General features: G+C 41.3%; 1 protein-coding gene across 9 annotated transcripts in view; it reads right to left on the bottom strand.

Moving 5' to 3' along the window:
• Window positions 1-17,310, bottom strand: part of pard3ab (par-3 family cell polarity regulator alpha, b) — a 235,541-nt gene that overhangs the window by 53,463 nt on the left and 164,768 nt on the right. For all 9 annotated transcript variants that reach the window (XM_038717307.1, XM_038717314.1, XM_038717309.1 and 6 more), the window contains 2 exons: window positions 10,228-10,356; window positions 2,134-2,406 (listed from right to left, as the gene is read on the bottom strand). In XM_038717307.1, coding sequence (XP_038573235.1) covers window positions 2,134-2,406; window positions 10,228-10,356 — 402 coding nt within the window. The remainder of the gene's footprint in view (window positions 1-2,133; window positions 2,407-10,227; window positions 10,357-17,310) is intronic.

Genomic DNA, 17,310 nt, shown 5'->3' with positions numbered 1-17,310 from the left:
TGCCATTCGAATCCCATAATAACAAACTCTCCCGCCGTCGGGAGTGCTAGGCATGGAAGGGTCTAATTCACTTCCTGTTCAGTAGGGGGCAGACAGGAAACAGGAAACGCGCTTCCTGGTTCTCCCAGGAGGTATATTTTTCTTTCAACTGGGGATCTGGGAACGTAACATAATATCGTTATGGAGTTTATGTCTGGCACCCACACTGCTGTAATCAAAGCCTCCTGCAAAGAGCGAGCGTTTTTAAGTCTGGGGCAGCACGGTTAGCAATTGGGACTACATTTACAGTATGAAAATACTATAACATTTAAGCGTAACGGCTGCATCCATAATAACATAAAGAATATTACATATTCAAGCAGAAAGGTACTTGAACATGTTCATTGTCTAAAAGCCCATAAGCCCACCAAAGTCTAACACAAGTGAGACCTGTTGATGATTTTAATTGAAAAGACCAATGTTACTTAAGTTTTAAGGTCATGGTTATTAATTTTAGGGCTGCAACTAGACTAACATACAGACTACTTTTCAGACAGGGGAACTACTGATTACATTTTTGCTTGATGAATGACTTAAACGATTAAACAATTACTAAAACGGTCTAAAGAAATTTTTTCCGTGCCTGCAGTTGTTGCTGTGGGATTTGGGGAGCAGCTTTCTCATACAACATTTTCAACCCAAAAGGTAGTGGTGCAATGGGTCACAAAACTCATGGATTGGATCATTTTAGAATCAGCAAAACAATAAAGTTAGGTTTAAATCCATAATAAAAATGCGCTACTTTGGCTTTGATATAGAGAGTATTCCTTATGGGGTGAAAAAGCTGTAAACTTCATAATAAAGCAGAGTCATGAGTGAAATCCCTCACCTAATTAAAATAAGATTCCATATCTGTCATGCTAGTGTATTTTCTTCGGCTGTGCATCTGCATACCTCCACACAGGACCACATCCGGGATAAAAAAAAAAGAAAAAAAAAAGGCAGTGAAAACAGCAGCAGAATGAATTATGAATCAATAGGAGCTACAGCACTCTCAAAGTACACACAGGCTGCTGGGCCATCTGGGGATGCATGAAAACCACGACTAAAGACAAAGCCATTCATTCAGCTGTGGATGTACCCGCCTGCACTGCCTATGTTTCTGTACGCTGCAGGCTTTCCTCGATTGGCTTCAAGTTTCCCAAATCCATTTTAGGACTACCAATCTCTCCATTTATTGATCGGAGGAGGATTGGGAAGCACTTTAGCACAGAACTGCAGTGATGAGAACTGCTGCTGCTGCTAACAGGCAGGCGTTCAGAACATTCACTGCAGTGGACATTGCTTTGGGTTATACATTTCATAATGCCACTTAGCTGATGTATGTGAATACAAAGTAGATGCACAGTGAAAAATGATCTTCATGCCAAGCCAGGGTGATAATTTAAAAATGACTGACAGCTGTCAATCATGGACATAGAAGATCTGAACTGTTGGTAGCTCAAATGGAATGCTTCACAGAAAGGCAAGGAAACGGGGAAATGCAACAAAGTGAAAAGGTAGCAACAAGGTGAAATCAACAAGAGAACGAAAGACAGAAAGAAAGAGGTAGAAAGGTCAAGGGAGACAGAAAGAGAGGCGGATATTCAAAGGTTTCCATTCACTCACTGCCTCCCCAGAGTAATCCCACATTCCCTCGAGAATGGCGCATTGTGTCTAGCAGTCGGCGAGCTGACATTTACCGCCTGCCTTCTGTTGCTGTGATTATTTTCTCCTCCAGGTGTGATAGCCTGCCTGCTGTCTCTGCGCAATAATGCTGCCTCAGAGTTACGAGAGCTGGGAATGCAAGCCAGAATCAGGCCTGAACAAACCTTTTACTGAAATACCATGACTGGCGCGTGCTTTTGAATTGGAGGTAAAAAGGTTGCCACACCACGAATGGCAACCCGTCACCTGGCTTGGGCAGAAATGGCATTGTGACTTCATTAGAAGAATTAGAGTGTTGGCAAGAAACTAATTCATTTTTCAAGGAAAACAGAAGACATGAAGGATATCATATAAACAGTAAAATTATTTTAGTTTCAGCAGTTGACTGACCAACACCAAGGTATAAGAAATGTTTAAAACAAAACAAATGCATAACTCCACCCCTACCTGTCTGCAGACGGAGGCCTGTCGTTGCGGGCCTTGCTGACTTGGGTGTAGAGGGAATCTGAGTGCTGGTGCGGATGAATGTGGGGGTAATCGTCCCGGGGGCTGTGGGGCCTGCTATGCCCACTGTCCACAGAGCTGTTCAGGGGGTTGATGCCTGCATATGTGTGCTCCTCCTCAGAGGACCGCTCCGGCGTGCGGCTTATGTCCAGGATTTCGGCGTAGTCCCGTTCCCTAGCCTGACGCTCCCTCAGCTCCCTGGTCTTGGCCTGGATCCTGATGGTGAAGATTGTAGTAGACTTATTAATTTTAAAAATCATGGCTTTAGGCATTGTTTTATTGGATAATGCCATGCCAAGTTCTACCATAGAAATCTGGTCATCTATGGCTAAATAAATAAAGCTTAATTGTCCAGCAAATGACATTTGCTTTTAGCTAACACTGACTAAGTGACCATGGAAAAAATGGCTGAAGAATAAGCTTGAGTCCATTCATTGTAAATATTATAAAAGTGTTGTATTATAGTATTAGAAATATATCTTTAGCAGACACAGTTTCATGTATTGAATTCAGCCGCAATTACTGGAGCCAAAGAACCAAGGCGACATTAGACTGAAGCCCAAAGAAAAGGTAAGTGATACAAAGAAGAGGTAATATGAGAGAGCTTTTGCTACTGATTCAGTCTACAGGTAAGTTAGCTATTTAGCCAAACTGCAACCAAGTATAGTTGCTTTGGGCCACTACAGCTTGAGAGGTATTTAATTCACTGCAGAGCAAAGGACATACTTTTACATCTGACTGTTTGCTCAATAAATGGTTTCTCTATTGGATTTCAAATAAATGTAACACATTAAATCACAACATACATATTTCTGTCAAATTACACATGCCATGATAGAAGTTTACTATTTTAATTGTTAACGGACTCTATTCCATATAGACAACCCACAAAATAACTACATTGCACATAAAATAGTGAAACAAAGCACATTGTGTTATATAATACAAACATAAACTACATATTTAGTCCTACACAAGAAATGTATGAATGGCAGTGAAATTCTTCATGAACCATATTTTAAATTGCTCTGTGGGAAATTGAAACTACCACCTTAGTGGTTTCTACTCTGCCAGGTAAAACCCCTTATGTTGATAAAGCCTTGTAGTGACTCTGTGGTGCTGAAAGACGCTGTGAATCTCAGGTGTCACGTTAACAAAACACCAGATGAGCCTCTGCAACATCTGCAAGTGATTGTTTTTATTGTGCCTTTTTAACTTTCCATTACAAAAGCGAGAGAAGATGTGGAGTCTATTATTTATGCCTTCCCATCCGCTGAATAATACCATAAACAATGCATAATAGTCTCACACAAGGGAAGCACCTTGTATTCACAAAGTGCCGCTAATGTATAGCTACCATGCTTTTCTGTTTTTGTCTGTCAAATGCACGCGCACACACACACACCTCTCTCACATACAAAACAACTCAAACACAGAAATCACACATACACACTCACACTCTCTTTCTCTTCAGGCCATTATCTTGTGAATAACTGGCAACACCATTTTCTACAGCAGGGGGACTACCTATCACGCAGCCCCGTAATTACAGCCTTGCCAATTATCAGAGCTTTACAACTACCAATTATCATACTGCTCTTTTTTCTCCAGGCCTCTTTTTAATGGCAGTGGGAAAGCGAAAGAAGTGACGCGGTAGGGGGTGCAACTTCACTGAACACTCAGCGGGCTAAAATCTGTAACGCTTCCTCCAGAAAATTTGCATGCTGTGCATAATAAAACAATAAGTCTAATAAGGGGGTCTCCCTGTTGGAGGGTAGGTACAAAATGTGGATTAAAAAAAAAAAAAAAACAGTAAAAACTATAAAAATGAGGCTGGTAATGAACTTGATGGCTTTAACAGCTCCCTACTGAATCTACACTGGGCTAACAATCTTTTCAGCGAAATATGTACATATTCCAACAACTTCACCCATGTCAGATGAAAGCTTGTGGACTTGCAAACTGTGTCTGTACTATTTGTGGACTCAGCAATTATCTAATAGCGCAGAAGGAAGCAGGGCCCTTGAGGGATCTATCTTTAAACCCAGAGGAAAAACCCTATTTTCCATCAGAGAAAGCAGCCGCAGCAGCAGAAGTGGGAGCAGCTACTGATTGTATACACAAGTGCAGTAGCTGATAAGATAAGGCCAGACATACCAATCCAGCGCCAGGCCTTCACAGTGCAGCCCCTTCCCATAAGGAGGCACCGGACAGGTCAACAGGGCCAGTTTGTGAGTGAGGGAGGATGCAGCTTTGAACAAGTTGTGGTGTGTGACAAAGGACACAATCTAAATTCTTAAATACTTCTTTCTTAAACACCTCTGAAAAATATTCGTACAGTGAATGCAGAGATGCAACAGTCCAAAGTTCAAAGATATTTAATTTACAGTGCTATTAAACGGAGAAGAGCAGCAAACCCTCCCATTTGAGATGATGGTACCAGCAATTTAGCTTGATAAATGACAATTAAGTGATTATCAAAATTGACACAGATTAAGCTAAAGTTTCAGTCAATACATCTTTTCTGCACTCCTAGAGTTCTTAATATTAACTGTGTTAAAAATTATTTCACAGAAAATTTGAATGATCAAACCCAAGAAGCTATTAAGATAAATCAATTTGTAAGTATACCAAATATTCATATTTTGTACCTAAATGCATGTTTTTAAGTATCAAACACTCATCCTGTAGGCATATTACGGTCATCCATTCTCAAGCTACTTACACAGCATACTCTATGCCTGGTTAGCCATCTACATTTGTCATTCACTATCTACGCAAGCAGACACAATTGCTTGCTGCAAAATCAACAATGATGCCGACAATTGGAAGCTGTGTAGTTAGTCATATTTTAGGAGGCTAAATTAGTATTTAGACCATACTGAGTATATATATATGGAAGGTGGAGAGGTACATTATGCAGCTTGAGTCTTTTATATAGATATGTTTGATTTTCTTGTGGCAGAACTGGGTTACCACTGGAATCCACTGCAACTTGAGTGAATCCAGGGTGACAACAGCTGCCATCTGCCACGGAAGAGCAAGCACTTCAAAATGTTCAACTTTTGAGTCACCTTTAAAGCGAGTGTTCAGTAGCGCCCATCTATGTCAGCATGATAAGCACTTAAAAATCAATGTTGCTAAAAAAATGTGCTATTGTACAAATACTATTACCTTGATTGAAATGGGACAGGAAGGAAAACCACACTTGGCCTAATCATTACCCTTTCAGTCCCAAAATATTTACGTGAAGGAACACCCCGTTTCCTTTCTAACGACTAACCTTGATGAGAGATGAAAATACTCATGAAGCACGAAGGGTAAATGATACAAAAGCAACGAGAGAGGTAGAAAAACAGTATGAAAGAGTGAACACCAGAAAGAGAGGGAGAGACAGCAGATAAAAAGGGTATAGAAATGGCAGGATGGGACATTATGGTAGAAGAAATGTGTTTGACAAGTGACCTTTCTAACACATAAAGCCAGAACAATGGTCCATTATGTGCTATTGTACCCGCTGTGTAATAAACCTTCCTCTAAGCGGTAATGCTGACACAACTGATAGACCACAGTGAAAGGCAGGAAGTACATGAAGGGAGAAGGTCCAATGGGATAAGATGGCTGCTGAAAGTGCCTTTGGATTGATAACACTGGAAATGTTTTATGATTTGCCAACAAGTAGCTTTAGCCAGTTCTGAAGCACTTACAATCCAAGGGAGTTACTGCAATAGTAGGTCAAACCAGCTACCCAGAGGGCCCAGGACATTATATATGTACATCTGGACATTTTAAGAAGAATCTCTCATTGATCTATGTCACTGGGTTGACACTCTTAATCTAGAGCAAGAAGTAATGGTACTAAGCAAGTGTCAACTGAAGTTCTCTGACACAAATTACATGGTACACTACATGCTGTATAGATTGAACTTGTAACCTTTTTTGCCATATGACACAGTCACAAGCAGTGTTGAGACTTAAGTACTGTTTGAGTCTACAGAAGATTTTTGATTAAAAAAAAATTCAGTTTATCCTGACTCAACTTTTTGCCAGAGTCCAAACCACTATGTTGGCCAATCAAACAGGCTCAATTACACAGGCCAGGAAGTAGTTTTGTAGTACTCGAGACCGGTCTTGGTCTTGAGACCGGTCTTAAGACCACTTGATGGTCTTGCATTTGTACTCTGTCTTGTCTTGGTCTCGGACATTGAGGACTCGGGATTGACCTTAACTTTGGGAATATCCATAAATTGCTTTTGCATTGTCTAATTTATTTGACATCCTAACTTTGATTGGTTGTAAAACTTATTGCTTCAAATGCAACCAATAACCCTTGTTAAAAATGTGTTGTTGAATAAAGATGGTTAAGTTGATTTCAGCTCTTAGTGTTTGTATGTGGGTGTTTTAATGGGAATGTGGATCTTTCAGATCAGTTTGAGAAGTACCTGTGATCTCGTTCCACATTTTATTGCGTGTCATGTAATGTAGGGAACTGGTCTTGGTCTTGACTCGGTCTCGCCCTCCCTCGGTCTTGGTCTTGACTGGTCTCAGCCCCTAAAAGTCTTGGTTTTGTCTCGGTAAACTCTGGTGTTGGTCTTGACTTGGTCTAGGTTTGGGCGGTCTTGACCACATCACTACCATGTAGACCTATTCCTTGTAGTGTCTGCTATATTGCATTGTACAAAGCAAAGGAAAGTATACAGGATCTTTTAACTGGAGTGAAGTAACTTTTTATCAATAGTCATGATGTGCACAACTGAATGGTCTAATGGTATATTTTTAGGGATCCGTCAACATGTAATACATCAGTATTGGCCAATGTTTCAATTATTTAAATGAAAAACTGCACTGGTGCATTCCAAGATAGTCAAAACTTCATTCAATTGCTGTGAATGTTTCCAATCAATGATACTATCCGATTAAAGCCAAATACATTTTAGTATACCAAATGTGCATGTTCACCTGCTCTGAAAAAGGACCATACATATCTCCCCGCAAACATCAGTGTACTGTCTGGACTGTCAGTCTAGATTTGTTTGTCTGGCTTGGGGTTGGAACCACTGGGACCCGGGATTTAAACCTGCAAGGAAATCCATTCATCTAGTCAATCACAGCTGGATTAATCACAGCCTCTGGCTGTGGCCAATCAATAGGTGCCGAAGCAGCCGGCTGTACCTTGGGAGAGCAGTCCGGTGAAACACCGCTAACTGGATCGTTGATTAACACCAACACAGCCACAGTCTTCCACATCCTCAGTGGAATGTCCCCGTCAATATCAGTGTATCTCAGCTGGTGGTTACATACAAACGAGAAGCATGCTTGTTCTTTTCAGGTGCTTGGGGAGGAGGTAGGCTTGCTGAGTCAAACACATAACAGTGAACAAAATAATTAATGCACTGACTTAACTGACTGAACTACTGTCAGACAATCCTAAAATAGTTCCTGCTCTGAGAAGTTCCTACCATAATTTGGCAGATTTTTGTCTCTCATGTATCAGGGTTGTGTATATCTACTTTGTTGGGAAGTCACTGTAAATCTGCAAAATGCGTACAATAAATGAAGAAAAGGGTGCATGTTATCTGTGTCAACCAAATACCTACATTTTTTAAATACCACAAAGTAGTCCTGAATAGGCTTCAGTGTTTGAAGTTCCGTCAGGATAAAAAATGCATGTAACTCCATCTTTTGAGGACAAGAAATAACAGAGAAGCCATGGATTGAATTAGCATACAAAAGGACCATTCTGAACCTTTAACAATATCCAGCGTAACAATCAAATCATTTGACGTGGCATTTGTGTTTACCTTATGCCAATTAAAAATAAAGACTTGGCTATTATCATATTATTGGACTTATTATTGGAAAAAAGAATTACAAACCAAAATTTCATAACGAGTAACTGCACGGAGTAATGATTCCTGCCCCTACACCAATAGCATGGGAGTTAATTAACTGGCAGGGCTGTAATGGCCTTGGCATTTATAAACCACCGCCCCAAAAAACTGGCAGGGTGCCCAACTGACATTTAGTGTAGTTTGGTGAAGAGGGAGGGAGAAAGAGAGAGCGAGAGAGAGATGCAGTTAGAGACTTACTGTCTTGAGGCTATTTCTATTCCAGAAATGATGGGTTCTCTAACCTTCCCATTTTTTTTAAATACACAAATTCTTGATTTATTAAACCATTAACAGAGTGCTATTGCACAAAAGTGTTTATTTGCACAGTCGAAACATTTTGCTTATATTCTTTCAAATGTCAAAGAGGGAATTCCTTCAGTCTGACTGTTATGCTAGACTAAAAACACTTCCTGAACTATGGTCAGGACCTCCAAGACCACGTGTTTCCATCTCATCTTCCACTGGGCTCATCATGCTGCAGTAGCAGTAGTAAAATCTACAGTTCTACAGTCTGTTTTTTGTTTAACATGCCAATGCCCCAGTGCACAAAACAAGGTCCATGAGGAAATGGTTTATTTGAGTTTGGTGTGGAAGAACTTGACTGCCCTCACAGAGCCCTGACCTCAACCCCATCCAACACCTTTGGGATTAACTGCAACGTCGACAGCAAGCCAGGCATTATTGCCAATCATCTCCTCACTATTGTCCCCGTAGCTGAACAGGAACAAATATGAGGGCAAATGCTGTCCACATACATTTGGTTCCATAGTGTGTATTAACTGATACTAAGGGGAAAAAATTGTCAACACAAACTAAATGCATGGAATGAATTTTGCAGTCAACTCACCTTAGAATTTTAACTTCAGTGAGCAGGTAGAAGGGAAGCTGAAAGGGGCAAAGGAGGGGAGACAACCTAGAAGCTTTAATTTAGAATTGCACTTTGTAACTATGATCAAGGCTTTTTAAACCATGAGGGGTTTAGCTTAAAAACATTGTGAGTGATACCCAAGAGAAAATAAATGCTTTCATTTGTTTTCACTTTGATTCATATTGCTCGGTAGAGCTGCAAAGTTATTAGACATTATATAATATTAGACAATTTCCCCCTTGTTTGATACAAGATACCAAAATAATGGTAAAAGATTGCACTTTAGGACTGGGTCGATAGACGATGCCATCATCCATTAGCGACGGCTGACAGACATCACAACGTTGAGCCGGCATCGTGATTGTAAAACCCCCGCCCCCCCCAGCAAAAAAGTCTCAAATGTTCACATTATACCACCCTGTGAAAGCAGCTTTTAATGACCACGAACATTCTTATTATTGTTTTTAAGTATGCTTTGCCCCCACCTTGGGATTCTCTTTTCCCCACACTCTGACACACTCACACACACCGGCTTGCCCCCACCTCTCTCTGTCTCTCTCCCACCCGTCTGCTCCATTTTCTCCATCAGCAGAATGTTTTAGAAAGTCGCCGAAAAGACTGAGAACTCGTCTTTTTTCCGGTTTCAAACAACTGAAACCAACATCTGCACCCTGTGTGTTCACTGTTGCTTTACCTGGTCCGTGTGTAAAATATACACCGCGACTTGTAAAGTAAGTTAATAGTCTATCAATTGTTTTTACCGAGTGAAATCTGTGCGAGAACACATGCACATAAGACGACTGCTGCGTACCTGCGCGCCCGATCACATTGTCCATCCCGATGTCTCATTGTAGACATCTTCTGATGGAATCTTTGTAGACATCGCCCAACCCTACTGCACTTACATAGCTTTTTAGTAGTCTACCGATCACTCAAAGTACTTGATACTACAAGTCAACATTCGCACATTCATATAGTGACAGCAGAGGCTACCATGGAAGGTCCCAACTGCTCATCTGAAACAGAAACTAACATTTCACACACTGATGGCCATCAGGAGCAATTTGGGGTTCAGTATCTTGCGCAATGCCACTTTGACATGCAGACTGTAGGAGTCGGGAATTGAACCACCGGCCCGCCCCCCCTCCCGAGCCACAGCCCCTTTAGCAAAGCACACGAGTGTCCAAAGTCAAAAGGACCTTCACCACTGCAGCAAAGAGCAGAAAAACAAAAAAGATCTCATAGCATTTAGCGTGTGCTACATCATGAAGGCGTTACCTCTCCTGCTCCATCCTCATCTTCATCGTCTCCTCCTCGGAAACCTGTGTCTCCTCCAGCTTCCACTTGCTGGAGCCTTTCCGATCCATCTTTTCTCCCTGCCGCTCGTCCTTACGGTGCTTTCCAAATCTGGAATACCAAAACAGGCACAATCAACATCTATTGGTATATTTATGGCACTATGCTGTAAGGTTGAACTAAAACAACAATCATGTATTTTTGTATATCATCTTTGTTTTAGCTGTTGTAATCAAATAGTCTGCCGAAGTCAGCCAAGTGACGAGACATGGATCAGACAGTGGATGGAAAGTCAGAGGTCACAGAACCATTTCAAGGAAATCTTTTAAGTAATTTAATATGAAGACATTCATTTCTTGTGACTTCGAATGAACCAGCTAGGTAAAGCTCATAAAATGTGAAAACGGATCTGACTGAAAATGTTTGTCTGTGATCACAAAAACCCCCAACAGGCACAACTTAACAGCCAATCAAGCACTCAAATAAATCATTTGAAAAGTACTTCTCACAAGTTTAAACCCAATTCAGTTCATTTGAAATTGGGGAGTGGTTGGGAAGATGGCGTAGACGCGGTGTATCACAGTAATTATATTCATAGGGAGGGAGTAATGCTTAATGAAATAGGAGCCATTGCAGAGATATTTCAGCTTGATTGACTCGGTATAAAGCTGCAGCCTGTTGAAGAAATGACTTTGGCACTGCGCTCGCTTCCACAATGAACCTCCATGATTATTCACAAGGAAATTGGTCCGCAGAGAATATCTACGGCTTCTAAAGAGACAACACTGAGAGAAACCAAAGAGGAGTGTGTGTTAATGAAAGAGAGAATACGGTGAAGGAGAGAGGAAAAAATGAGCACGCGCTCAAGAAACTCAATGAATGAAACATTACAAACAAAAACTAAAGTACAGTAAAGAACACAAAGACGACCTCAAGGTGTGTGTGTGTGTGTGTGTGTGTGTGAACGTGACTGAAGAAAAAGACAGAACAAGGTGGGGGGGGGGGAGAGAGATAAAAAGAAAGTGAAGGATAGAGAGTGACAGGATCAAATATAACATGCAAACCACAGAAGTGAAAATCCCAAAAGAGGAGCTTGAGTCTGTTCAAGGCTTAAAGAGATAGAGTGTAAATTGAATTTGAGTTACGAGAAAAGAAAAGAAAATGCACGCTGAGTTGTCAATGACAAAAACATACAGAGAAAGAACAAAAAAAAAACAAAGCGTATGAAACTGCAGAGAATGTGTAGGTGTGTGACAAGCACTAAGAAACAAAAGAGAAAAGACAACAACACTGAATGGGAATAAAGGTGAGAGGAAGAAATGAAGGGATCATATTCTCTGATGTGCAGCATCCTGGTGGCCTAGTGGACTGAAGCCCAAAAAAACAACAGACACAGAGCCTGCCAGAACACGCCCTGCATTGCTTTGGCATCAGTGTGAACACACTCAGCGCATGCTGCACACAGATTCTACACAGAGGTTCAGCATCTGGTCTTTTTGTTGCCCACCATGGGCAGTTCTCACATAAATATGCGAGGCCGGCATTAGATGGCTACTGCTGAATCGGGTTTTTCATCATAACATGCGCTGGTGATTTGTCAAACCGGGTAAATCTATGTGACAGTTATCCGATGAGAAAAAAAAATGCCTAATTACATAAATCAACCCTTTCATTTTTAAAATAATTTTTTAAAAACACAGTGCTTTAAATAATACAGCCATATATAATAAGAGAGAGCAATAACTAATAAAATATAATCAATAATAATTAATAATCAATCAGTTAAACATAAGCAACAACATACCTGTAAAACAGTCAATAAAACATTAGCAGTAATGGACCTTAAAACATGCATGCTCGAATACTTTAGAAACCACGTGGCAAGGCAAAGGCCAGCTTAAATAAAAGAGTCTACAACTGTTTTAAAAGGCATCGACAGAGACCACAGAACATTAGTCTAAAACAAGCGTTACTTTCCACGTTTGCAAGTACGCAAGGGACCGCTAAGGTCCGTGTGACGAAAAAAAGTCATCAGTGTGTGAATGTGTAGGCTCTGTACCGACATCCGGACTGCGCACCAGGACACCAACCTATCTACCTCGCATGTGCGGAACAAGTCCGCCAAGCTGACTCCAGAATGTAGTATAAACAGATGTAGTCCGCTTCGGTGGTGTCCGCAGCTGTCTGAGTACGCGTACAATTTGAAGTATATTCCAGGCTTAAGGAAGGAGTATTCCACAGTGTCAGAGCCACAACCACCTTTGTGTTCAGTTGAGCACGCAGAACTGGTCTGAAGACCTAAGTGGCTTAGTGGTGATATACGGGTGAAGCAGGGCGACAATGTACCCAGGTTCCTGACCATGCAGGGCTCTATTTGTGAAAACTAGCACCTTAAACTGAATCCTGAACCTGACAGGGAGCCAATCTAACGATGACAGGATGGGTGCGATGCGACTTGTCCTGCTAGACCTGGTCATCAGCCGTGTCACCATCCCAAATTGTTTGTGTGGGGACCTTTGTACATTTTGTCCCCCCTCTCCCATTCAGAATGTGTAGTCAACGTGACATAGGCTCTTTGATAGAAATTTGTGTACGCATGAAATGCATCTGTGGTGACCCAATGGTATTTATGATGTGTTGTGGCAGTGACGCAACAAGCAGCTCACGTTTCCATGAAATAGTTCACTTTACCATTCAGAACAGCTCCTTGTTTGTACATTGGAAAATTTCCCAGAACCACTGATTGCGTGAAGGAGATTGTTCCTCAATAAAAAGTATCTATTAAAAATCTCTTGTGATCAACTACTAAAAATGTCCCTGATGTAAGTGTCACTGCAAGTAGAAACCCACAAATGACAACAGATTCTGATGACGCGGAGTGTAAAAGACAAACTTAGAAAAACCAAGAGATGGCAATGGGGAGGAGAAACCGCAGTAAGCAAGCGGGGGTGGGGGGGCTTGGAAACTAAGGTCCATTACCTGATTAATTTAACTGCGGGCGCCTGAAATGCTCAGAGTGACAGCTCACTGTTAATGCTAAGAGCAGGAGTGATCTATCACGGCGAGAGACGGTTGACACTTTCTCTCTCCACACCACTAACTTTCATTAACAGCCCCTTAAAAGACAGCCCAACTCTCCTTGTCACACACACACAAACACCCGCACACCAAGATTTATGACTGAATGTGAAAACTTTGAATAGGAGACAGAGTATTAACCGTGACACCGGGGCACTTAATAATCTTATATTCCAGGCACAGTTAGGCCCGCCTCATCTTGTGAGCCCGACACCATCGATAAAGAGGCTTTGACAGGTTTCTGTGGTTTGAAAAGACAACTTCAAAATGTCAAGGATTCAGCTAATTTAATTCAGAAGGCCACCCATGTGTCACTACTAATCCCTTAAACAGCACAAAAAGTGAAAACAATTCCGGTGGTGTTGTGGGCAATTTTGGGTGACATATTGGATATGCAACACCACCGAAGTGGTGAATTTAGGATAACATCAGGAACTGATGTCACTAAAATATGATGACAGCATGATGCCATCCATGAAAGTGTCACAATATGATGATCCAAAAATGTCTGTCCTACCTTTATCTACCATTGTTTGAAATGCGAGTACTGCAAAATCAGTGCTGGATGAAACTACTGTGTTTCTTAATCTGACAAAAACCATTAACATGTTCAAAAAGGTCAGAGCTGATAACCTCTGATCAATAGAAGACCTAAGTCACATGCCTTTGGCCTTGGAGACCCAGGTTCGATTCCCCCTGTGACATCCACCAATGTGTTTCTGAGCAAGACGCTTAACCCCTAGTTGCACCAGAGGCGTGGATAAAAGTGTCAGTTAAATAACAAATTATTCTTTTTGTAAGTGTTGTTGAAGGATGCTGACAGAATGAACGTGACTCAATCTACTGCCACTCACAGGTCACAATTTTCACTTCTGTTTATGACAGGATACCACGAAAACAAGTGCCCATCAGCCTCAGTGTGGGATTAATTTGAACAGAGAATAAGGTAAGCCAAAATGACCAAGGGGATGACCAAGTCCATTTTCATCCGTCTAACACCTTCTTTCTTTCTCCGATATCTAACGAGCATTGCAGCCTCATAGGGCCACGGCCATATCTTAATTGAGACTAGCTCATTGCTAGTTACCATGAACACAACATTATCAGCAGTTTGTAAACTATGAACCCTACAAGCATCTTATCTTACATCATGTCCTATTCTGATTCTGTTCCCTATTCTGATTCTGTTCCTTTGAGAGCATGATGCACGATTGTCCCGCCATCCTACTAAAAAATTGCATGTGTGAGTTTCTGAGAAAACCCGTCGGCAGGCGGCAAGAACAGTCACACACTAAAACCACTGCAAAATTAGCACAGCCCTCGAATTTCTGGGCAACGACCACCGTTGCTGCTGCCAAGCTAACGGACTGGGTGTTGCTTCTGAGTCCAAGTGACGATCAGAGAGTGAGAGTGAGATAGAGAGAGTGAGAGAGATGGAAACGGAGTTGGAAGGCTGCGCTGTTGGCAGGGGTTGATGGTAATGAGGCTTTGATTGGGACCGAGTGTGAGGCCTTCGAGACATGAGAGGGTCAGTCAGTGGCAGCTCTGTTGATCACACACACACACACGCGCACGCACACACACGCACACACACACACACACACACACACAAACACCTTCCTCTGACTTTTACAGGCCTCACTTCTGATCCACCCCTCCCACATGCAAACACACATCAAAGTACAACCTCCCTGACACTCCTGCACCAAAAGCCCGCACTCACTCATTCACACACACACTCTCTCTCTCAATAACATGACACTCATCGGGAGCTCTTGATGTTCTGCAAAGCCACTCAGGGGAACTAACTTGCTCACATCACATTTGGTCGTGTGATAGGGCCGCACTTTTATATGCTTTTATAAAACAGTAACGGTGCTCTCGACACATCCACCCTCTGTGTTTTGGGCCAGCACACACATTTGCATTCTGTTTCATCATGACATGTTGATATGAACACAAGTGAAACATGTCAGACTTTCCCCTTTCACATAACATATTTGTTGCTAAGTGCTCACTTCTGTGGTGCTATGCTAAACTGTAGCTCCCACATCTCACCTGTCAATCATACAATGTGGGTGTTACAAGAATGCGCTTTTCTTTGGATTTTATGTTAATTCTGCTTTGAGCTTCTGAATGCGGTGCTTTCTTGTTTTGTCTTGGTTTTTCGTTCAGGTTGAGAAAATCCCTATTAGGTAATTGACCCATTCCTTTTTTCTACTTGAATAGCAAAAGTAATGTCAATAATATAGAAGTTTAAGGAATCTACATGTAAAAACGGCAAAAATGACCTGCTAGGACCTTAATAAAGCCCCTGTTGTTCACTGAATGAAGAGTATGCAGTCCGTCTATGCTAGAATACTTTTAGGAATAGGTAAATAAAAGGAAAGAAATTCTTAAAACCAGATTCTTACACAGGGACTTTCCTAAAGACATAAAGATAATAAAGCATGACCCAACCAAAGGCACCTGTCATGAAAGTTAATACTGTGCTCGAGTGATTCACATTCCAAAACAAATGCTCAACCAAATAAGCAAAAATGAAATGACGCTCCCTATTGCTTGGGGATTTTAGTGCCTCTGGTGTTTTGGCAGCCAGGGCAGTTGCTCACTTTCTAAAAGTGAAAATCCAGCCATGTCATAGTAGAAAAATCATTCCATCTTTTCATCAAAGGTCTATTCCACTGCATATATTTAAAAAAATATATATATTTTATATATTTACATAAAAACAATCTTTTTGTTTTCAGTGAATATCATGGAAAACACCTTTAACAGTTCAACCTAATTTAAAGTAAGTATTAACAGAATATTTCTTCTAAAATAATGGATAAGTCAGTCAGCTAAATGGGAGTTATAAGTGTGACTGTGTGTGTATATAACTTTAACCTCGCCAAAAATGCAATATTTGGAGGGAATCACCAGGCTTTTGTTTTGTGTTTATACTTAATAATACTAGAAATGGTAACTGCATCACATCCTGTATTCCAGAGGAGATTCTCTGGTTCCAATCTACCTTACATCACGTGTTCGGATAAGAAAATGTTAACGCTTTTATGAACTAACATGAATCACAAGTGTGCTGTGGCAACGGTGAGGTAACGTTTTGGTGTATTATTAAGTTGAGTTTGCAATCCAGACAAGATATACACATGAGCTGAATACATCTCCCATCATTATTTTGGAGCACGCAGCTGTCTCTGCCAGTAAACACTGGGCGCGGATCAAACAGGCAGTCGGACAGCGTTTTAATGGAGCAGACCTGATGCGGCCAATATTGAGCCAATCAGAGCACTATTACACTGATGGTCTGACAATACACACCAATCGTTATCATCTGGGAGGAGAAGTGGAACACGGGATTTTAGTGTATGTCCGCGTGTGTTCGAGAGGACTGAAGATTACTGCAGCGTGCGTTTGTTGGTGATCAAACTGTAGGTGTGGGGATTTCTGAGTAAACGTATTTCAAAACATTTCTGCAAGTGTGTACATACAGTATTCTGTGTAGATATGTGTTCCCTACTAATTATCCAGTGTGAATGAGCATGAACTATGCCTGCATACACAAGTTTGCAGTATTTGTCCATGTGCATCCCACTGATTACTCTATTATGTGTGTCTATGTGGCTCTGACTGCCTTCCACGAGTCTCTTCTGCTCTTCTAGAGGTGTCATTTGTAGCAATCCCACCTGTTTGACACAGAGCGCTACTGGCTTCAACCCTATGGTCCCACTGAGAGCCAAATAGCTCCTGAAAGGCCATTCAGTGTTCTCACTCACAAACAATACTGTCCTCTGTCCTCAGTATCTAACAAAGTCTTACAGCATTTATGGGCTTAGGGACGCCATAAAATGCCAGAAATACAGATTTTAGAGGTTGTGTATTTTTAATTATTAGTGATACTGAGAGTTTATTTTTTAGATTTAGTTTATACATGTTGATGTAATAGTAGGCTCACCCTGGGCTAAGTATTGCCTGAAGAAGATG

This window comes from Micropterus salmoides, unplaced genomic scaffold (genome assembly GCF_014851395.1).
Source record: "Micropterus salmoides isolate LMB-PRFRI ecotype aquatic unplaced genomic scaffold, ASM1485139v1 Ms_hic_scaffold_14, whole genome shotgun sequence".
NCBI classification, from domain to species: Eukaryota; Metazoa; Chordata; class Actinopteri; order Centrarchiformes; family Centrarchidae; genus Micropterus; species Micropterus salmoides.
Note: the sequence above shows the minus strand (reverse complement) of the source record. Positions and strands in the feature narration are given on the sequence as shown.